Genomic DNA, 23,437 nt, shown 5'->3' on the forward strand with positions numbered 1-23,437 from the left:
TATATATATATATATATATATATAAACACCAATTACATGCAATACATTTCCAAACAAGTTTTGCTAAGTTATACAACTGAACTTATCTCCCTCCCTCCTTTTCCTTCCTCCCCTTCTTGGTTCTGGTAGGCGATTAGATCTGGGTTATACATGTATTAATATAACTCTTTAAAAAAACCACCTTTGCTTTCTGTCTTGGAATTGATACTGAGTATTGGTTCTAAGGCAGGTGAACAGTAAGGCTTGGCAACTGGGGTTAAGGGACTTGCTCAGGCTCACATAGCCAGGAAGTATTTGCCACCTAGTTGCCCTTGTATTCTTATAACTCTTAGCCAACAGATATAATCCAAATGGCAAGCAATCATAGCTCACTAAGGTACAGTAGCTTCATTTCAAAGAACACGTACACAAAACAAAAGATACCATTGAATTGGGTGGGGGACTCACAGGGGAGCTAGGGACAAACAGTGTGAGGGGGATAAATAAACCTCCAAACTCCTGATCCATTTCTCACATCCATCTAGGTATTAACAAACTAAATATAGACACAAAGACAGAACTGGCAACTAGGAAACTGAAATAAAATAAAAACACCTTTCAAAGCCCTCAGAACAGAAATCAACAGACAACAGAACCTTGTTTAGGAGAAGCTTGTGACTTCCTGAAAAGCTATTGGAATGGGATCCATGGTAAATACAGGAATCTGGTTAATCAAGACTAGAAGGAAACCACCCCATGCTTGGGCAATGACCCCAGAATGGGAAAATCCCTTCAAACCAAACCAACAGCATATCAGGTAACCAACACCAGGAGTTTAGCTTAACCAGGACCACCCCTGAGATGTGAAGGTGAAGGTCTAGGGAGGGAGAAGGTCTCTGGATGAAGGACCAGCCTTCCTAGCTGAGTGATATCAGAATTATAGCCAGCATCTGGGTGGCACCTTAGACAGGTGATTTTGTTTGATCCCCACAACACTTTTGTGAAATAGGGAAGAATTATGAACCTCACTTTACAATGGAGGAAACGAAGGCTGAGTGGTTAAATGACTTGTCTGGCATCACCCATTAGAAATGCCTCCAAGTCCAGCAACTTGCCTACTGTGCCATGTAGCTGCCCCTTTGGGTTCAGTAGCTATTAAGGCTCTAAAACATCTCATACAGAGCACCTCCTTTTAAGACACAGAGAAAAAATACATCATTTGCCTGTTCAGTGAGAATCTTCTTATAGAAATATTTGTTTGTCTTTTTAAATCCTTACCTTCTGTCTTAGAATCAATACTGTGTGTTGGTTCCAAGGCAGAAGAGCAGGAAGGACTGGACAATGGGGCTTATGTGATTTGGCCAGGGTCATTCAGCTAGTGAGTGTCTGAAGCCAAATTTGAAGTCAGAACCTCCTATCTCTAGACCTGACTCTCAATCTACTGAGCCCTCTTTGATCAACTCATGCTGCTTGGTCCTGCTGTGTGGACTGAGTGGGAAGCATAGGCAGCTCAAGGCTCCACAGAGGGAGGAGAGATCTCTACCATTTGACTTAGAAGGAAGTCGGTGATGGAAGATTCTCCAAGTTTGCACACAAGGGTACAGTAATAAGTAGAGCATCCATGTTCACAGCACCAGAGCTGTCAAAAATGATTGCCAACACTCTTAACCTCCAGAGTAAGGTATATATGTGTATGAATATATATATATATATATATTTTTCAATTGACATATATGGGCATATGGGAGAGACTTCCTGCAGAAACTCCAAGAGGGTCTGGCTAACAAGAACCTCTCAATGGTTTGGCAAAGCAAAACTTTTTATATTCTTGGGGAAATAATCAAAAGATGGGAAAGTCAAAATAAAATAATGAGATGGATAATTAAAAGGAAAGACAATATTGATTATTCAATAAAATTAATCATTCAGTTAAGGGTCATATTAAAAAACAAACTACCATGCTCAAGCAAACTCGGTAGAACTTCCAGACTGTTTAAAAAGAGATAAAATATTAGGTGGCACAGTGGACAAGAGTGCCACAGCAGGAGTCAGAAAGTCTCATCTTCCTGAGTTCAAATCTGGTCTCAGACACTTAATAACTGTGTGACCCTGGGCAAGTTTGCCTTACTTTCATCATCTATAAAATGGAATGAGAAGAAAATAGCAGACTGCTCTATTGTTGTTGTCAAGAAAACCCCAAATAAGATGAGACCTACCTAAAAATGACTGAATACCAAACAACAAAAAGTATAAATAGGTAATTTAGATATACAGGTAGATATACAGATATATAGTGCTTTCATTATTCTGCCTAGTGGGCCTTCCTAAAGTTCTTTGGGAATGCAATGGCTAGTATCCCAAGAGCCTTTGCATTAATGCTGGAAGCAGAATGGCAAAATAGCAGGTCTATAATCTAATGGAATCAATTGCTGGGTCCCACAATATGTATACCATCTTAATCCCATTTGATTTTTATCTCTTCTACTAGGTCACTGTATTTAAAAAAACTTTTCAATTCCTATAGCACATAGATGGTGTGTTTTAATATGCGTCACCATATTAAAATATAAATTGTGACTTATTAATATGTTATTCTTTGATTTTTATGGATAATAGCTATGTCGGAGTAATTATGGGCAACAGTCTGATCTGGGATAATGGTCCAGTCTCCGTATAGATTATTAGTTGTGTTTTCAAGGGTATTTTAAGTCTGTATTATAGTATAGAGGTTTGTCAACTACCAGATTTTGAAAGATAGCAAGCTTCTGCTAGGTGGTACAGTGGGTTGGACCTAGGCATGAGGTCAGGAAGACCTGAATTTAAATATAGCTTTATATTCTAGGTATATGACGCTAAGCAAATCACTTAACTTCTGCGTGCCTCATTTTCCTCAACTGTAAAATTGGAATAATAATAGCACCTATCTCATAGAGTTGTTGCAGAGTTCAAATGAGATTAATAGTAAAGCACTTAACACCATGCTTGGCACCTAATAAATACTTGTTCCCTCCCCCTATAATTCCAATCACCAGGTTATATCTTGCTAGGTATTCAGCAGGTGCTAAATTTTTGCAATCTTCATGTTTTTGTAGACTTGTGTTGGAACAGTTTCTATTTCTTTGCATAATCTATACTAATCATTAAGAATTCAATGTCATTCAGTTATTTTTTTTCAGTCATTTCTGACTCTTCATGACTCCATTTGGGGTTTCTTAGCAAAGATACAGAAGTGGCTTGCCATTCCCTTCTCTAGCTCATTTTACAGATGAAAGACTGAGGCAAACAGGGTGAAGGGATTTATCATTCAACTAATGACTGCCTAAGGGCAGATTTGAACTCAAGAAGATGAGTCTTCCCGATTTTAAGAGCAGTGCTCCATCCACTGTGCCACTTAGCTGCCCATGTATTCAGTAGATGTTAAATTTTTACAGCCTTTAGTGATATGTTTATAGTTTCTGTTTCCTTGAATAATCTACTTTGCTCTCTAAGTCTTAGCTCCTTAAGGATATAACTTTTTAGCCATTTCAAGGGTGCAATGACATGGTCCTACTTGAGAGTAGGGACTGTCTTTTACTTTTCTTTGTATCCCCCAGTACTCAGCACAGTGCCTGGCACACAGTAGGAGCTTAATAAATTCTTATTGACTTGTTGAACTGTCGTCATTAACTCCATTCATCCCACAAACAAACCTGCTTGATTCAGTATTTTTTGTTTTGAAGCTTCTTGCTCAGCATATTGTTATTTGAGTTCATGTGGATACCAGTCAGAGTTCCTTGATTCAGTTTTTGGATCTTAAGCATTTAAGGTGGTCTTTCAGAGGTTAAATCATTATTATCTACATTCACCAAATCCAGTGGTTTGTATCTATTGTGTTTCTTTAAAATTGCTCAGCAAACTGACATCTACTTGTCCTAAAAGTATTTCTCTTAAGTTTTTGGTCCCAAGTGCACTAAGAATTCCTATCAATAATCTTCTTCCTCCTTTTTTGTTGAGATAGTGATAATGTTGCAATAGGTGCTTTATGACAATGATTTCTGTTTCATTAATATTATATGTTTTTATAAAAATGCTTTCTAAATCTATTATGGACTATTTCAAAATTCCAAAAATATATTTCAACTTCTTTTGCAGAAGAGTTCATTTCTTTAAAAGTTCTGAATTCACAATGCCAATAAATCTTTTAACACATTTCAGACATAGTCTCCTCCTCTTTGGTAGTTTGTGTACATCTTAAGTTTAGAGCATCCACTTGACTATTCTACTTATTGTTTTCAGACTTGGTCTTCTTGTCAAACTTACCTGGTCTTAGTTCTAAGCTTGGGCTTCCCAGTCTTCCTTTATCTATATCACATAGCCCAACCAAGAGAAGCCTGAGTTTTTTAGGGGATAACTTTCTCTGTTACAGTAAATAATAGAAGTTTACCAAAATTCAGCTAAAAAGAAGCAGAGAACCTTGTGGAAAGCAGGGATATGGATGTGTATATTAGAAAATCATCTAAGGACAGTTAGATGCCAACAGCAGTGCCAAAAGGTATGCTTGAATACAAATACCCCAATCCTCTTCTTTCCATAGACCAATTCCTTATTTAACTTTTTCTCTGCGTTCAAAAATAATTAAAGTATGTTTTGGGGTATTTTCATAAATTACTTGCACAAACAATCCCTCTCTACAAAAAATGTTGAACCTATTTTTCTCTAATTGGCTTATTGCCTCCATTGCAGACTGGATCTAGGCAATCTCCTATGGACTTCTCCATCTTTTAGTGTTGAACTGTGAAGGAGTATAAAATTTATTAGATGTATCAAGTAGTATAAAAAGCACAGATAAACATTAAAATGAGATTTTAAAGGCTACTATAAGACTGATGGTGAAGGAGGTCATGATAATTGAATAGATTGAGAAAGTGGACATCTGTTATTGTTTCTCCACACACACACATCACATACATAATAGTCGTTCTTTATCGTATCTGGACCGATAAAACACATGGGAAACTTTGTCTCTTCAGTTACTTTTCTGTTTAGATCCCCTTTAGTTAGATTTGCAAGTACCTAGGCATAAATAGTCTTTTTAAAAATTTTATTTAATTGATTAATTAAGAAAATTTTTCCATGGTTACCTGATTCATGTTCTTTCTCTCCCTTCCTTTCACCACCCTCCCATAGCCAATGCTCAATTCCACTGGGTTTTACATGACCTATTTTCATATTATTGATATTTGTACTAGGGTGATCGTTTAGAGTCTACATCGCCAATCATATCCCCATCGACTCGTGATCAAGCAGTTGTTTTTCTTCTCTGTTTCTACTCTCACATTTCTTTCTCTGGATGTGGATAGTGTTCTTTCTCATAAGTCCCTCAGAATTGTCCTGGATCATTGCTAGTAGAGAAGTCCATTACATTTGATTGTGCCATAGTATATTCATCTCTGTGTATAAGGTTCTCCTGGTTCTATTCCGTTTACATTCCTGGAGGTTGTTCCATTTCACATGGAATTCCTCCAGTTCATTATTCCTTTTAGCACAATAGTATTTCATCACCAACAGATACCACAATTTGTTCAGCCATTCCCCAATTGAATGGCATCCTCTCATTTTCCAATTTTTTTGCTACCACAAAGAGCGCGGCTATAAATATTTTTGTACAAGTCTTTTTCCTTATTATCTCTTTGGAGTAGAAACCCAGCAATAGTATGGCTGGATCAAAGGGCAGGCAGTCTTTTAAAGCCCTTTGGGCATAGTTCCAAATTAGGCATATGTATTCTTAAAGAGACTTTGTTAGGTGCCATTCATCTCTGCTTGTCATTCCTATAATTAGGCCAGTAGCCCAGCCTATAAATATTATTTCATTTCACTTGCCTCCCATTTTGTTATATTTTTAATCCCTTTAAATATTTTTATTTCTATGATGAACCTGTTGTAATTCATAGTTTTATTTGTGCATTTTTCTTCCTGCCCTCCCCCACTTAAACCTCTATTTAAAACCTTAAATCAAATACTTGAGGCTTCTGTTAAATGCATTCTTAGAACTCACCCAAATTACTCAGTCTCTTACTAGGACTCCATTATTTCAGCATATTAGCTTTGGTCCAGAAAATTAAATCCTGTTCTTCAAGATCATTTATTTATAAAGCTTGGAAAAGGTCAGTTAACAAGTAATCTATAGAAGACAATCATCAGTGAGGATTAGGAACTCAGACTAGGAGAGTCGGGTGGGCATGGGGCTAGTCCGGAACCAAAGTTAAAATGCAGGTGCAGGCCATTAGCAACAAATCAGGTATATGGAAATGGAACTTCTTATGTAATTCCTGCCCAAATTAAAAAATGATCTCTGAATGTGTGTGGACCTAACCTGTAGATGAAGTCAAAAAAGTATCACTAGTTAGATTTAGAGGAATAAAGAGTAGAAAAACAAGGAAATTCCTAATATGACCCCCCTCCAAGCTCCTTCCCTCCTCATCCTCAACCCCCTTCCTGATGTTATAATAAATATAAGTAGAAGTGATCCTTCTGCTAGTATGGTGACAGGTAGTAGTGATATTGTCTGGGAAATGAGTGCGAATGAGTGTACAAATTCCAGAAAACATTCTCTTCTGATTCAATTTACTCTGGTAATTTTTTGAGTCATGACATAACTTTATATATTTATAAGAAAAATGATATTAATAATTTCTCTGTTGAGTTCTTACAACTGAGTTCCTCTATTGAGAAACAAAATGAATTATAATGAACACAATGAAATATAATATCTATATTTAGGTCTTACAACTTATTTTTATACTGTCGTACAAATTACATTTCTGTCTGGGGCTCAAATGGAGACACTTATCAAAATGAATGCTTCCTCAGAAGAACTTCCTTTAAACATCAGGCAGGTCCTGTTAAGGTAGTGACAGATTATATATATATCTGTAGTCCTAGGGCCAGACTAAATTCAGAAAGACTCATCCCCATCAGTTTGGCCACCAGCTGATGAAGTCTTTGGCCTCAGTCATTAAATCATGGAAGGGGTGTCATCTTCATTGGTAGAGGGAGGATCCACACTGATGAAATGATGTCTTGATTGGCCTCAGGGCTTAAGGATCTAGCTTCTCTGTACGGTCTGTTTAAATTGATGTAGTTTTACGAGTCACCTTAAGGCTGGGGTTTTAAACTTTTTTTCTATCATGGACCTCTTTGGGATTCTGGTGAAATCTGTGGACCCCATCTCAGTGTCATATTTTTAAATGTATAAAATAAAATACCTAGAATGGCAAAGGAAACCAATGAAATTGAAATCCGGTTATCAAAATGCTTAAAAAACAAGTCCACAGATCCCAATTTGAACCCTTTACCTTATTGAGACATTAAATGGCCAATCTACATAGTCTCTCTAGATTAATGTGAAAGACCTAGAGTTGAATGAGTCACTTCACCTTGCCCTGCTGATCAGAGGCATTTCAGTATAGAGATTATGGGGGCTGCCTACCCAAGTTCAATGCTGCAATATTCTTGTGGCCTATTCGTTCTTTGCTATAGCTAAATAAACCATCTTTTGTTGACTATTGAATGTCCTATTAGTATGAACCTAACCTAACATGAGATCAGCCTAAATCAGGTCCATCCATTATACATAACATATATATATATATATATACATATATGTAAAAAATAATTAAATTCTTACTTTCTATCTTAGAATTAATATTAAGTATCAGTTCCGAGGTAGAAGAACAATAAGGGCTAGGCAACTGGGGTTAAGAGACTTGCCCAGGGTCACACAGCTAGGAAGTCAGATTTGAGATCAGATGTGGACCCAGAATTTCCCATTTCTAAGCCTGGCTCTCAATCTATGCTTCTCCCCCATTTTAATTTTTAATCCTGTTAACTACCCTACATAGATCCTACACTCCAGTCAAATGGATCTCTTCTCTTTCCATATAAATGTTTATTTCTATGGTTTCCTTCACTTACATCCTGTTCCTTGTACCTGTTTGAATCTTACCCATTTTTTAAGTATTCAGTTTAAGTCTTAGTTTCTCTATGAAACCTTTCCTGACCCATCTAGGCCCTCTGATTTCTCCTTCTGTCTGTACTCCTCCAGCATTATTGTTACCACTCATCTAGCATCTATCATATACTTCAAGTTATGTGTATACATTGTGTTTTTTTAACCAGATTGTAAACTCTTTGAAGGCAAGGACATATTCCCATAGTGCCAGGACAAAATGTGTCATAATAAATGTTGATTGATAAATGAATGATAATAATATACTTTATATTTTTGATGATTTTACATATCTCATTTAATCTTCCCAATATTCCTATGAAGTAATTATTATTAATAATAACTGAGATTTATATATAATTTAAGATTTACAAAGGGCTTTAAAAATATGATCTCATTTTATCCTCACAACAACCCTGAGAGGTAGGTCCTATTTTATCCCCATTTTATAGTTGAGGAAATTGAATCTTTAAGTGACTTGTCCAGGATCATATAGCTAGTGAGTGCAAAAGGTCAGATTTGTGCTCAGATCTACCTGACTTTGGGGCTAGTATTCTATTCATATACAATTTAGCTCTCAGGAATTAGTATTGGATTGTGAGTAATTAAAATAACAATTTAATAATAATCCAATAATTGAATTATTAATAATTTATAGATATTTATGTATGTATTTATGATATCTTCTGTGGGACTATTCCTTCTATAAAAGAGATAACAAACTCTCCACACCCAATACTATGTAATTTTCATCCATATCATTCTTTAAATCCTCCATTTGTGTCCTACCCAATACATTGAAGATCTTACTCTGGCTTTTTTATTTTTTTACCAGTGTGACATAAACAAATCATCTACTATCTCTTATTACTGAGAAAGCCTACCTCCTTTTCCAGTAATATATGTACTTGGTGATACTTTTTTACAGCACTTCTTAGGGACATTATTGTTGCTGATATTGATATGGCCTGTTTCTACCAACTGTGTAGCTTTTTATTGTCACTGTAGTCACCTGTAATTTCAAATGACCTCTTCTGAGATCTTGGTGTTCTATGACTACTGGTACTCCATCATCAGGAGAATATTGGGGTTAAAAAAGAGTTTTTTCCAGTATCAGGAAGATTAGGATCATTGAAAGCACTGAATATTATCTTAAATGCCAACCAGTCCAATTTCTTCCCATTTAATTCTCTTTCTAGCTTTTTTTTTTAGCTTTCTGTATTGCCTGTCAAAGTGAGTTATTCATCAGTACATATTTTTCATCTACTTTGGGGTTTTTTTTTATGTGACTGGTTACCCAGTTTCTTTTGAATAACAGGTTTCACTAAACAGATTTTATAGTGTTTTGGAGGCTTGACGTGATTAGTGCAATATCATCTTTGAATAATGGAATAGCTTTAACCATGGAAAATATCAATATATTCTTTGGTAGGAAGCTATCATAACATTATGTAATTATTTTGCAATGAACTATGATGTATTTAATTCTGATAACATATTTTTTATTTTTATAGTGTCATACAAATTATATTCCTGTCTGTGGTTCAAATGGAGATACTTACCAAAATGAATGCTTCCTCAGAAGAGCTTCTTGTAAACATCAGAAAGAGATAACAGTAGTGTCAAGAGGACCATGCTACTCTGGTATGTATTATGATACTATTTAAAATTTTTTTACATCAACAATCATTTCAGGATATACCTCTCCTTCTTTCCCTTACTCTCAGAACCTCTTCTTATAATAAAGAAGTGTCAAGCACAATTGGCCAGAGTAGCAACCAAGTCTTCATCTTCCATTTTTTGACCTTCATAGTCTTTCCTCATCCCTGTTGAGAGGAGACAGAAGCCTTTCATTACCTATCCTCTGGTAAATTGCATTTGACTTAAATTCTGTTTCCTTTTTTGTGTTGTTCTTGTTTATATGATAGTATTTATTGTGTGTGTTGTTCTTCTGCAAATTATTCTCCTGGTTTCCTCTTTTTCTACTCTATATCTGGCCATACAGATCTTCTCATGTCTCTTTGAATTCTTCCAATTATTAATTTCTTATGGCAGAGTAGTGTTGTATTACATTGATATACTTATTTTTCAGACATTACTCACTTCATTAGTTGCAGTTTTTGCTGCCATAAAAACTTGCACACCATCAATATTTTTGTATATATGAGATCTTTTTTCTTTTTTAGTTTCTTGACCTACATGTCCAATAATGGGCTTGCCAGATCAATGGATATAGTTTAATCTTTTCTTTTATAATTTCAAATCATCTTTGAGAATAACTTGTATCAAACCACAGCTTCACTGACAGTATATTAGTGTTCATCTTCTCACAGCTCCTCCAACATTGACTGTTTCCATCTTTTATCATTTTTGCCAATTTATTGGGTGTGAGGAAAAATTTCAGAGTTGTTTTAACTTTCATTTCTCTTGTTAGTGATGATTTGGAGTGTTCTTCCAAATGATTGCTAATAATTCATACTTCTTTTGGAAACCACTTCTCCACATTTTTATCAGAGTTTTCGAGAAAGGAGAAAAGAATAGGATATGATGCCAAGGGATTTTGAGATAAAGAGAATGGCAGAAGAGGGATCTCATATCAAATGTTTTTGGTTTTCTCAGTAATTTAAGAGGGGTCCTCAACTAAGAGATTTGGGGGAGAGGAAGATGGAGGAAATTTAAGGAGAAGAGATTTGGAATAACTTTGTAAGGGAGCAAAATTGGGAAACAGAATAAAACAATGGCCTTGCTTTACTGATGACCTGCTTAAAATTGAAGGACATAAATCTGTATGTAGTATACTCAATAAGCACAGTTGTATAATTTCTTCCAGCTCTGTTCAACAGCTTGTGAGTAGGAGTGGAGGAAATGTGTGGTGTGACTTATCCAGGGTTGAGGGTTGGCAAGAGATAAATAATTTTAGGAAAAAGGAATGAAGAATTAGATGAGCTGATTACTGTGTGGAATTCAATTAGTTAACTATCTGGTGCAGATTGGAAAGGATGGAAAGTATTTTCTCAGGCCACTACCACTGCTCTGATTTCACTGTGGTGGTGGTCTTAGAAAACACTGGGGGATGGAGGAATTGGAGGTCATGAGGAAAGCAAAGAATGCTTTAGGAAGGGGGAGGCAAAGAAAGAGATAGACTGAAAGGAGGTTACAGAAAAAGGAATGCCAGGTTTTTCTATTAAGGAAGTAGAACATTTGTGGGTAATGGTTTGGGGTATGACCATATCTTTGTGAGGCTGAGATGATGTCAAATACTTGGTGAGATTTAAGGATCCTGAAGAACTGGGAGCTTGTATAGAAGTCTAGGAGCATATAGAAATGGGGGTAGGTGGGCAGAACTGGTAAGATGGTCCAAAAGTCAAAGCTTTGTTCCAGATCCTGAAGTCTGGGCTGGAAAATTTGCTCTGAATTCAAATGCAGAAGGATACATTTTCACTACGGGTAACTATAAATGCTCTTGGCTTCATTGCAAAGCTATCACCTATCTATTCAAGGTCTCTCCTTTCTATTGTGTTGTTACATTAGTTGCCCATTGAAAGGGAGATTGACTGTAGAGAAGTAAATTTTTACTTGTAGAGCTTTGTAGTGTATGGCTCAGCGATGAGAAATTGAGAGCCTTTATTTCAGAAAAAGTGGAACAGTAGGCCATAAAACTGAAAAATATTCCAGAGAAATAAATAGGCCATTGCAGTGATAATGATGGGTTTCTTACTGGCAAACAAATAGTACATCTTAGTCAGTATCGCCATAACTATAAAGATGGCGTCTTGTTTTAGGGATGGAGGCAGATCAGCAACAAAGTATAGAACACTGAGTACCAGAATCTCTAGGGATATGACAGGGACTGCAGTGGTCCTGAAAATTTTTCTATTGGGTCCTTCACATGAGCACAGACCTTACATGTTTACTTGACTTTATGTCAAATGTATGGCCACCAAAGTCACATTTTAAATAACTCTACATGCCTTGTAGTTGATACATCTTGATATAGTTATATCATTTTCATCTGAGCTTCTCCAAGTGATATAGATAGATAGATAGATAGATAGATAGATAGATAGATAGATAGACAGACAGACAGAAAGGCAGATAGAAAGACACAGACAGATTGACAGATGGGCAGATAGATGAAGAGAGAGAGAAGAGGAGAGGAGAGGAGAGGAGAGGAGAGGAGAGGAGAGGAGGGAGGAAGAAAGAAAAAGAGAGAGGAGCGAAGATACAGAAAATTATCAGAGTTGGAGTCCCCCTTTAAGTAGAGATAGTCCATAACTATGGTAATCAGAGTCTTGCTTCTACCATGGGTCCCTAGGATCAAAGGATCATGGATTTAAAGTTATAACTTTTTATTGGCCACTGAGGCCAGCTTCCTTCATCCTTCCCTACCTTTCCCTTTCCCTCAATTTACAGATAAGTAAACAAGCTTTAAGAGGGTGAGTGATTTCAATAGGATTCACACAGTAAATGTCTGAGGTAGAATTTGAACTTAAGTCTTTCTGACTCAAGCCAGACACTGTCTCTTGTTCAATATGTCTAAACAAGGTTATGTGACAGCCAAATTTTCTGTCAGCAGGTGTACTTTGGAAGTCTAACTCTCAGTTCTCAACCTGTATTCTAGAATCTTCTCATTGCTTCTGGCCCCTGGGGTTATACGTTTTCCTAAAATTAAAACAGCTGGAGAGATGCCCTCCATATTTGTTTGGAAACTAATGGCAAAGTGCTTCAGATTTCTGTGAATGATTTTTCAGGATGATTTGGTATAGGACTTTCTCTAAGTCCTTTATTTGGAGCTCATCTATCCCCAAACTGTCTGTGCACAGATTTCAAAGCAACCATAACCTGGGATAGAAACATAACACCTCTTTATTTCAATATAATTCATTTCCTTTGCAATCTTATATATTTTACTTTCTTCATTTAAAAACATGATCCTAAGAAGGTTTTCATAGTCTTTGCCAGACTATCCAAGGGGACTGTGACCCAAAAAATGGTTAAGAACCCCAGGCCTCAGATACTGTTTACAAGGAGATATTCTTTCCCAAATCATATAATTCTATTCAGCTTTAGAGCACATTGTCCAGGCATTAAGAGTTAGCCTGGGAAAAGATGATTCTTTTGATGTGGAAAGATCAGCTTCTGAGGTTTGGAGTATTCCAGAATGCAGCCTTTCCTAGAATTTTCCACTACAGGGGACCACTAAAAAGCTTTTGAGCTTTTTAATAAAGTGATGAAGAATAGGGAACAAGTATTTACATAGTACCTACTGTGATTTATGTTAATAAGCACTTTATTTAATCTTTACATCAACGCTGGGAAATAGGTTAAATGACTTTCCCAGGATCACATAGCTAGTAGGTGTCTGAGGTAGGATTTGATCGCAAGTGTTCCTGATTCCAAGCCCAGCACTCTAACCATCGTCCCACTAGGTAACTCTCTATCAGGTTGAGAACCTGAAGACGAGCCAGCAGTGGTAACCTAAAAAGCCTAGGAATTGCTAAATGTCTTTAGTTTGGTGTGGGTTTCTTATTTCAACATAGCAGCTTCCCTGGGTGGCTTCTGGACTATAGTGTGCTCCACAAACTATCATTTTCCTGTTAAACTACATTGGCTTCACAGAAAGCCACCCTTCATGGATGTAGACTAGTGCTGTCAAGAATGATTGATGGTGCTATATTTGGTCTCAGTGGTACCTCAGCATGTCATTTAAATAGACTCTCCCTCTGAATAGAGCAGGTTGTTTTGGAAGATGACATTTATAAACCTTTGGAAGCTTGCCAGAACTTTACATTGTTTTTGAAGGGCAGGAAAGCATGACAATATAGTCTACTCAAACTGTTCATCCCAGGCCTGAAATGCACTTTTCACTCATCATCCTCCTTTATGTGAATTATATTATAGTTCCAGTTTTCATAATATGGGTAGGAATAGTTCAGCAATCATTAGCAAGGAAAGCAAAATCCAAGGAAAAATAGATCAGATTTGATTGTCAGTGTCAGGGAAGGCTCCATAGAAGGGGTGGCATTTGATCTGGGTCTCAAATTTTGGATAGGATTTCAATAGGGGCAGATGATAGAGAAGATTATTCCATGTAGACAGAATGTTATTTTGAAATTTTCATTTATTTATTTTTAAAACTTCAAAATAAATTTGAGTTCAAATTTCTACCATACCATATCTCTTAGAATTGTCTTGATCATTGTATTTATCAGAGTAATAGTCTTTTTATAGTTGATCAGCATTTCACTATTGCTGTTACTGTATACAGTGACTTCCTGTTTCTGCTTATTTCATTTTACATCTGTTCATTCAAGTCTTCCCAAGGTTTTTCTGAGTCCATCCTGTTAGTCATTTCCTGTAGCACAATAATGTTCCATTGCAATCACATATTGCAATTTGTTCATCCATCTAAAGAAAATGCAGTGAACAAAGAAACAGAGGGATGAAAACCCAAGGGCATGCACAGGGATGAGAAATAGCTCATTTGGGGATAGAATTGTAGATTACCTAGCATGAAGTCATTTGAGATAAAGCTGAAGAGCTAGGGTAATGAGATTATGAAGAATTTTGAATGCTGAGACAAAGGGGTTGGGACTTTACTCTGTAGGCAATAGGGAGCCATCAAAAGATTTTAACAAAAGGGTGACATGACCAGATCACGCATGAAAAAGATTAATCTGGCAAGCAGTGCAGCTTGGGTTCTGGGGGGAGGCTTTAATGGGCACTTTTAAATTTACATATACAGTGATTAATTGGTGGAGCTCTGTTATGATTCATTATGTCTGACTGACAGACTTGGCGCTGGCACAGTTGTTCCCTGCAGCAGAAGGGGCTCATTTGCTGAGGGATACAGCTGGGGCACTTGTGAGTCACTGCCTACACCCCACTGCTCCAGCCTCTCCCACCCAGCAGCAGCCTCCTTGCTGTAGTGAAAGCCTAGCACAGAAATGAAACTTATGAAACCCAGCAGAGACATCTCTTGACTCGCTTCCCAGCTTTTCCTGGGGAGTAATTTCCAAGATAGTGTCTTAGGATAAGAGGACACTAACAAGCTTATATTTGATTCACTCTTAGCCCTCTGTAGTCAGACCTGTCTTCTCCCTATATTGTGAATGTGTGTTCCTTTCCAGGCTAGTTTCCTTGGCACTCATTCACATGTCTCATCCTTTGTGTGCCTGGAATAGTACCTATCTAGTTTCAGCTTTCTCGTCTATATATGCCTAAATGGAGATAGGATAGATTCATGAGGGCAATCAGACCTGCCCAAGTAGCTGGGCTCAGAGAACTCTGAGGACAACTGGGTTTAGACTAGTTCTAATGCCCCAACTATGTATGTTTTTTTGAAAAACTCTTTTAAACCCATACCTTCTGTCTTAGAATCTGTATCAGTTCCAAGGCAGAAGGACTGGATAATGAGGGTTAAGTGACTTTTCCAGGATAACACAGCCAGGAGGTGTCTGACCTCCCTAAGACCTCCCATCTTTAGGTTTGGCCCTCAATCCACTGAGCCACCTAGCTGCCCCCATATATCTTTTTTAAAAAATTAATATTTTATTTTTTTCCATTATATGTAAAAACAATTTTAGCATTTATTTTCTAACATTTTGAATTCCAAATTCTTCCTCCTCCTTTCCCGTCTCTAAGGCAGCAAGTTACTTGATCTAGATCCATATTGGTGAACCTATGGCATGTGTGCTGGAGCATGCTGGAAGGGGCTGCTCCCTTCCCCCTCTCCATGGGTACCTCTCCATGTAAGGACGTTTCTCTCATCGCCCGTCTCTCTGCCCAGCAACCCAAGAAGAGTACTTCCTCCCTCCCCTGTCTGGGGTAAGGTGAGGGGCTCACATGTAGTGTCAGGGTTGCAATTTGGGCACTTGGTCTCTAAAAAGTTTGCCATCACTGATCTAGGTTATGCTTATGTGATTATGGAAAACATTTCCACATTGATTATGTTGTGGAACAAGATTCACATTTTTAAAAATTAAGTAAATAAAATGAAGGTGGATGAAGAAAATAAGATGAAAAATAGTATGCTTCAATCTTCATTCAAATTCCATCAGTTCTTTCTCTGGAAGTGGATAGCAATTTCTTTTTTGTTATGAGCCTTTGGAATTGCCTTGGACCTTCGTATTGTTGAGAATAGCTAAGTCATTCACAGTTAATCATTGTACAAGATTGCTGTTATTGTGTACAATGTTCTCTTGGTTCTGCTCACTTCACTTTGCATCAATTCAGCTAAGTCTTTCCAAGTTTTTTGAGATCTTTTTGCTCATCATTTCTTATAGCATAATAGCAGTCAGGCTAAATCAGATATAGCCAACAAGCCTCAAATCTAGCAGAGTTAGGGGGGTTATCTACTTCAAGCATGTGAAGACTTCCCTGGTGGAATGGGTGGATGAGAACAATTTGTTCCAACAGTCATGAAAGCAGTTGAAGCAGTGACTGTCAGAGTTGCTAAGCATTTGGTTAGACATAGAAGACTCCAAGGTCATCCATTGTATCCTAGGACATCACTAGTCATTCTGACTTTTGTCCTGCCACTGGATTTCAATGACTCTGGAAGAGACAGTGAGGTTGACAACTTTATGCAATTCTGCCTCACTTAAACCCAATTCATGAACAAGTCAAAACATTGCCCCATGATGTCATTAGTCCTCTTTGAAAATGAAGGTTGGGGAGGGAGTAGCTAGGTGGCTCAGTGGTTTGGGAGCTAGCTATAGAGACAGGAGGTCCTTGGTTCAACTTTGGCCTCAGACATTTCCTAGCTGTGTGACCATGGGTAGTCACTTAACTCTTGTTTATTAGCCCTTACTGCTCTTCTGCCTTGTAACCAATACAAGTACTGATCCCAAGACAGAAAGGAAAAAAGAAAATGAAAGAACAACTAGCAGCTAGGAGAACAAGAAAGTTCTGCTGAAGAAAGAATTTGAACTCAGTCTTTGAAAGAAACCAGGGAAACTAAGAGGCAGAAGTGATAAAGGAGAAGCTTGAGGGATAGCCAGTACCAAGGTCCTGAGAAAGGAAGTGCAGTATTGTGCCTAAGAAGAGCAAGTAGACTCATGTAGCTGAGTGTGGAGGACTTGAGTCATAGAGTGTGTAAGAAGACTGGAAAGGCAGAAAGGAGGAGGCTATAAAGAGCTTTAAATGACAGAGGACTTTTTTTTATCTGATCTTGGAGAGAGTATGGATCCATTAGAGTTTATGGAATGGGTTAATGCTTGTGTCTGTTGGAGGTGGGAAGGGAGTGGAGTCATATGACACAGCCAGACCTATGCATTAGGGAAATTTGAGGGGAGGACTGATCAGAGTGGAGAGATGCTTGGAACAGGGAAAACAAAAGGCTTTTGCTATAGTTTAGGTGAGAGAGGTGATGAAAGGCAGCTAAGTGGTTTGGATCTGAGTTGACCTGAATTGAAATCTGGCCTCTGACATTCACTAGCTGTATGATTCTGGGCAAATCAAAAACCTCCATCTGCCTCAATTTCCATGTCTGTAAAGTGGGGATAGTGATAGCACCTACCTCCCAGGGTTGTCAAGGTGGATCAAATTAGATAATATTTGTAAAAGCACTTAGCACAGTGCCTAAAATATAGTAAGTACATAATAAGTGTTTATTTCAATTATTTATGAGAGCCTAAACTAGGGTGGTGGCAACTGTTTGAATAGAGAGAAGGGGACAGGAAATAAATCTGGCTTAATCCTGGTGGCTTGGTTAACTTGGGAAACAAATCAGCTGACCAAGGCTTGCTTAATCAATATGGAGAAAGAATAAAATAAATTAGATGCAGTTCATGGGTACTTTTGCTAATCTACAGGGTTGCCTAATGAACTTCCTTTGTCCACTCTAAGAGATATTACTACTTAATAAATTGGGAAAGATGCTGGGCAGCCCTATAAACAGCAATCCATTTTTTTTTTTACTATCCTCTCTTTTTATAAAATAGATTTCATGCTTACTATCCCCTTCTGGTTGCACATATTACAATTTTCATTTCCATTTCCTTATCTTTGTTGCTGTCTTGTAATTGCCAAGTTTTTAGCATATTATATATTGGTCACATTTTATGAAAGCTTCTTCCTTGTGATATATAGGGGAGATACCTTAATCTCACCAGTGGCATATTACAAATGGTATATCCTTTTGGGAATAATTTTTTGAAGGCTACTAATTCATCTATTATATATAAATATTACATGTATATTTCAGTCATGGAGGAGTACATTTTCTGACCTAAATGCCTTGTCCTTTTCCTCAACTCTCATTTTTCCTAGACTTGGGACCCATCCATGTTTGGGCCAGCAGCCTTCTGCCATTGGCTCCTTTAATGAGAGGCATATAGAAGGATAGGGCAGCTAGATAGCACAGTGGATAGAACTCTGGGCCTGGAGTCAGGAAGACCCATCTTCCTGAGTTCAAATCTGACTTCACTTACTAGCTATGTGACCTTGGGCAAACCACTTATTCCTGTTTGTCTCAATTTCTTTATCTATAAAATGGGCTGGAGAAGAAAATGGCAAATCATTCTAGTATCTTTGTTAAGAAAACCCCAAATAGGTTTATGAAAAGTGGGATACTACTGAAAGTGACTGAATGACAAACATAGAAGGAAGAAAAATATTTTCTTCTTTTCTTCCATGCCTAAAAACAAATTAATTGTACTTTCCTAAGCTTGGAGAGGAATTGAATTTAAGCTCCTTCAAATGAATTTTTATAATTATAATTTACCTTTATTCAAGAAAAATAAAAAAGAGAAAGTTTTTTTATAATACTGAAGAACATCCTAATTTAGTTTGATAGGCAGGGAAATAAATGCAAGGTTATAAGTCACATTTTATTCTTTGATAGCATCAGATGAAAAATAGCACCACAGATGAAAAACTTAGGGGGAAAAGCAGTATTTCCAGGTACGATGTTAAAATTTGTGTGTGTTTTTTTTTTCAGATAATGGTTCTGGTTCTGGCGAAGGAGGTAAGTTTCAAATAACAATTCCATTTGTCTTATTTTAATAAAAGTTTTTTTTAATTTAAGAAATGTTATTAAGCCAAAAGTGAGAAAAGAAGATAATTCATCATAATCTCATTGAAATGAAGAATCTTCAAAGGAGTCTTCCCAACTATCAATTAGAGTAGAATGAGTTACCTGGTTAGGAATGAATTCCCTTACATTGTAGGTTTTGAATTGAAGGGAGAATGATTATTTATTGGGAATGCTATGTAAAGGCCACAGGACATAGAGAAAAGAGCAGTGTATTTAAAGCAACAGATATGGAACAGAGTTTCTGATGCTTCTGAAAGGCATGACCGTGGGGGAAATCACTTAATCTTTCAGGGCCTCAGTTTCTTCATTAATAAAGTGGGTACTTACACTACTTACCTCACAGGGTCACAATAAGAAAATCACTTTGTAAACTTTAAGATATTATACAAATGTAAATTATTATTATTGGGGAAGGAGAAATCTATACTTCTTGTAGGAAGAAGGATAGAAGTCTCCTTCAGTTCCAAGATTTTGTAATCCTAGGTACTCTCCACATATGAATGATTTCAGTATTTCTTATATTGGCAGGAATTGAAATCAAAAAGTTTGTTGATTAGGCCAAAGTTCCCCCCCCCCCCCCAGAGAGTTAAAGAGTTCTGAAAGTGGGAGAAGGGTAATTAAGGAAGAATATACTGCTAGATAATATATGACACAGAATTAGGAGAACTCTGGCATTAACTGGGCATAAAGAGAAGATTTAAAATCAACTCTAGAGGAGTCTTGATTTTAATTAGAGAACTCAAGCAGATGACTCGTAGATATTTTAGCAGACAAGTAAACTGATTTTTTTCAGTGATTAAAGAAGCCAAATGTTTCTGAGAAAAGCTCCATGGTGGAGGAGTGGGCAAGCCTATACAGCATTAGCAAAATTGAAAACTATAACCTTAGGCTAAGTGTAATCAGTCAATAACTAACAACATTTATTGGGCATCCATTGTGTGCAAAGTGCTATATTTGTTACTAGGTAAAGCTCAAAAGTTGCATGCTTAAAGAAAATTCACTTTAAGGAATCATACTTGGGGAAGTAATAATAAATTATGGTAATGACTCTTTCAACAATATTATAAATAAAACTCTCTTGAGAGGAAAGTCAGATTTTTGCCATAAAGAACATAAAAGGAATCCTGAGAGCCTGTTAAGAGGCAGCTAATGGCTCTAACAAATCAGTTGAAATAATAGATATAATGTGAAAAGTTGAAAGTGTTTTATAAACATGAGATATTTTAAGAAATAATTAATATATCTCATACATATAAACCCACTTGGGAAGATAGCTACAAGTATAACATTCTAAAAGAGAAATGAATTAGCTCTGAGGAGCCTTGGGTTCAGGATTCAGTGAGATTCTAATATAATATCAAAAGAGATAGGAACTAGAGAAAGGAGGTCCTAGGGTCAAATCTGGCCTTAGACACTTCCTAGCTGTATGACCCTGGGCAAGTCACTTAACCCCCATTGCCTAGCCCTTACCACTCTTCTGCCTTGGAGCCAATACGAAGTATTGACTCCAAGACGGAAGGTAAGGGTTTTTTAAAAAAAGAGATGGGAATATTAGTCATTAAAGATACATGATGAAAGCCATTAGCAATGGTGGTCAAACTTGGTTTCCTTTGCTTTTCTTCCCTCACAAAAGGGTGCCACTGATTTCATGGCAGATACCCATATGAGTGGGGAAGATTTTTACCAGCTCAGAAGAGGCTGAACTACTTTCCCAAAGACTGCTTTTATCCCCCAAATGCTGGGTACCACATCATCATGTGAGAAGTCAATCAAGCTATTATCAAAAATGACTACTTGGCTTAAACCTCTACATAGCTGTGGATTTTCCTCCTCTTCTATTATACAACTTTGTATCTTCCTGCTTATACAGTTAAATACTTTGTTTTCCATATAGTTAAAATATCTTCTACCTTTGAGGGTGTTTCCTTCCTTTCTATGCTTACAACTTGAATTTAGGGAAAGTCACAGAGAACCTGACCAAAATCCTGCTGTAGGATTGAATTTATCTATAAGTGTTTTCTCATTGATGCCATATGGCTGTGAACTATGGAACACCATGATCTCAGAAGAACCAAAATTATAAATAACCCCAAAGGAAAGGAAAGATGCAGGATCAACATAATTAGACCTGTAGTATATTAGCAAAGATGGTCTTGTGAGAGAGAGGGCATAGAATGCACTATTGAGGATATGTTTAATTAGAAAAGGAGGCAGACCAGTAGACAGAATGAAAAAACGAAAAACAAACAATTCACATTGTGCACTGGCACCACTAGTGGGAAACTCCCAATCCTCACTGGTTTTAGAATGAGAAGATCTAGGTTTAAAACCTGATGGATGTGACATCTTGGCTGAGTCACTTAATCATTTTTTATTTTATTTTGTTTCTTAAAAACCCTTGCCTTCCATTTTAGAATCAATACTAAGTATTGGTTCCAAGGCAGAAGAGTGATAAGGGTTAGGCAATGGGGGGTTAAGTAACTTGCCCAGGATTACACAGCTGGGAAGTGCCTGAGACCAGATCTGAACCCAGGACCTCTCATTTTTAGGCTTGGCTCTCACTCCACTGTGCTACCCATCTTTCCCCTGGGTCACTTAATTTTGCTGAGACTGTTATCTCAATGCCCTCTCACTGGTTATCTTATCTTCACCCAGAATCTTTCTGAGAATATTATATTTTATCTCATGTCTCTCAAAGGGACCTCAGCCGCCCTGAAAACATAGTCTAACAAAGGGACTGAATATACAACCGTTTTATTTAAAAGAATAAGGAACACTAAAAGGACTCAACTGAGCACTTACCAATGCAATTCAGAAAGCCTTTCTCAATAAGCTCAGGATTTTAACAATCTGTTCCCACAAACTCAGAGCATTAAAAAGAGAATAGAAGATCCCCAGACTGGTACAACAACCTTTCCAATACCTCTTCTCAGACTCTGGTTGGTATATGTGGTGCTATTCTTTTAAATGAGCATCAGTATCAGGCACAGTGAATAAGCAGCACTGGAAGAAATCATCTTCCTGAATCTAAATCTGGCCTCAGACACTTACTAGCTGTGTGACCCTGGGCAACTTCACTCTGTTTGCCTCACTTTCCTCATCTGTAAAATGAGCTAGAGAAGAAAATAGCAAACCACTTCAGTATCTTTGCCAAGGAAACCCCAAATAGGGTCACAAAGAGTCAGACACAACTAAAATAACCAAACAATAAAAACAAAACCCAGTCCCTAGTCTAAAGTAACTTGCAGTTTAAAGAGGAAGACATGACACATACATTTAAAATGTATTTATAAGAACACATAAATGTGTGCAGTATGGCTCTACCTGTGTAATTACACAATATTAATTATAGCTATATTGTACATAATTGCTAAGGGAATGCTAGAATGAATGGAGATATCAACAGCAGAATCTTCTAGCTGGTAAGGACCAGGGAAGTCATCTGGTTGATTTTCTAGCCTTCAGGCAGGTAAGGTATTTATGAGGGTAGAGTTAGTGTGATATGGCTTAATGGAAGGGCCAAGTTTTGATTAGAGTTATTAAAAGAAGGGAGGGCATTGTTTTGGTAGAGAAGGGGTTGACATTAAGGACTGGCAGGAATACAGGTTCATGACAGGGCAAAAGAGAGAGAGCAACAAGGTCATATGTAGGAGGGATTGGCAAGTATGAGTTTATTTGGAAGAAGCTGAAATCCAAACTAGTGCCAACAGGTGAGGGCATTTTGATAATATTGGACAGGAACTCTTAACCTTTTTGTGTCAAAGACTTCCTTTGACTGTGTGGTGAATCCTCTAGAGTAGTGATGGGTAAACGATGGCCCATGGGCTAGATGCTGCCCCCTGAAATGTTCTATCCAGCAGCACGACATTATTTCTAATCTGATGAATACAATGAGTAGGATACAATACAGTGAAACTTTGAAAGGGTTGCCTTAGAAATAGACTGACAGATGAGCATTTCCTTTCCTTTGGCCCCTCTTTAAAAAGTTTGCCTATCACTGCTCTAGACCCAATCTCAGAATAACATTGCTTGCCTACATTGGTAATTGTTGGAGATACTAACTTTATTTAGAGATTAGTGGAAATAAAGATGTAATTTTTTCTTATCTGAAGTTCATAGTTGCCCTGAAGTCTATAAAATGGGCACTTTGAGGGGAGGGTCTGGGGTTCAGAATTCTTGGTACAGGACAGTTGATGAAGATCCCAGATGTATGTTTATCCATCCATCCATCCATCCATCCTTCCTTCCTTCCTTCCTTCCTTCCTTCCTTCCTTCCTTCCTTCACTCCTCTCTCCTTCACTCCCTCTCTCCCTTCCTCCCTCCCATCCTCCCTCCTTTCTCTTTTTCTTTTTCCTTTCTTTCTTTCTTTCTTTCTTTCTTTCTTTCTTTCTTTCTTTCTTTCTTTCTTTCTTCCTTCCTTCCTTCATTCCCTC

The 23,437-nt window shown here is 37.3% G+C and overlaps 1 protein-coding gene across 1 annotated transcript in view; it reads left to right on the forward strand.

Moving 5' to 3' along the window:
• Positions 1-23,437, forward strand: part of TMEFF1 (transmembrane protein with EGF like and two follistatin like domains 1) — a 140,206-nt gene that overhangs the window by 46,787 nt on the left and 69,982 nt on the right. The window contains exons 3-4 of the mRNA XM_044679527.1: positions 9,481-9,610; positions 18,909-18,935. Of these exons, the coding sequence (XP_044535462.1) occupies positions 9,481-9,610; positions 18,909-18,935 (157 nt within the window). The remainder of the gene's footprint in view (positions 1-9,480; positions 9,611-18,908; positions 18,936-23,437) is intronic.

This window comes from Gracilinanus agilis, chromosome 1, assembly GCF_016433145.1.
Source record: "Gracilinanus agilis isolate LMUSP501 chromosome 1, AgileGrace, whole genome shotgun sequence".
NCBI lineage: Eukaryota > Metazoa > Chordata > Mammalia > Didelphimorphia > Didelphidae > Gracilinanus > Gracilinanus agilis.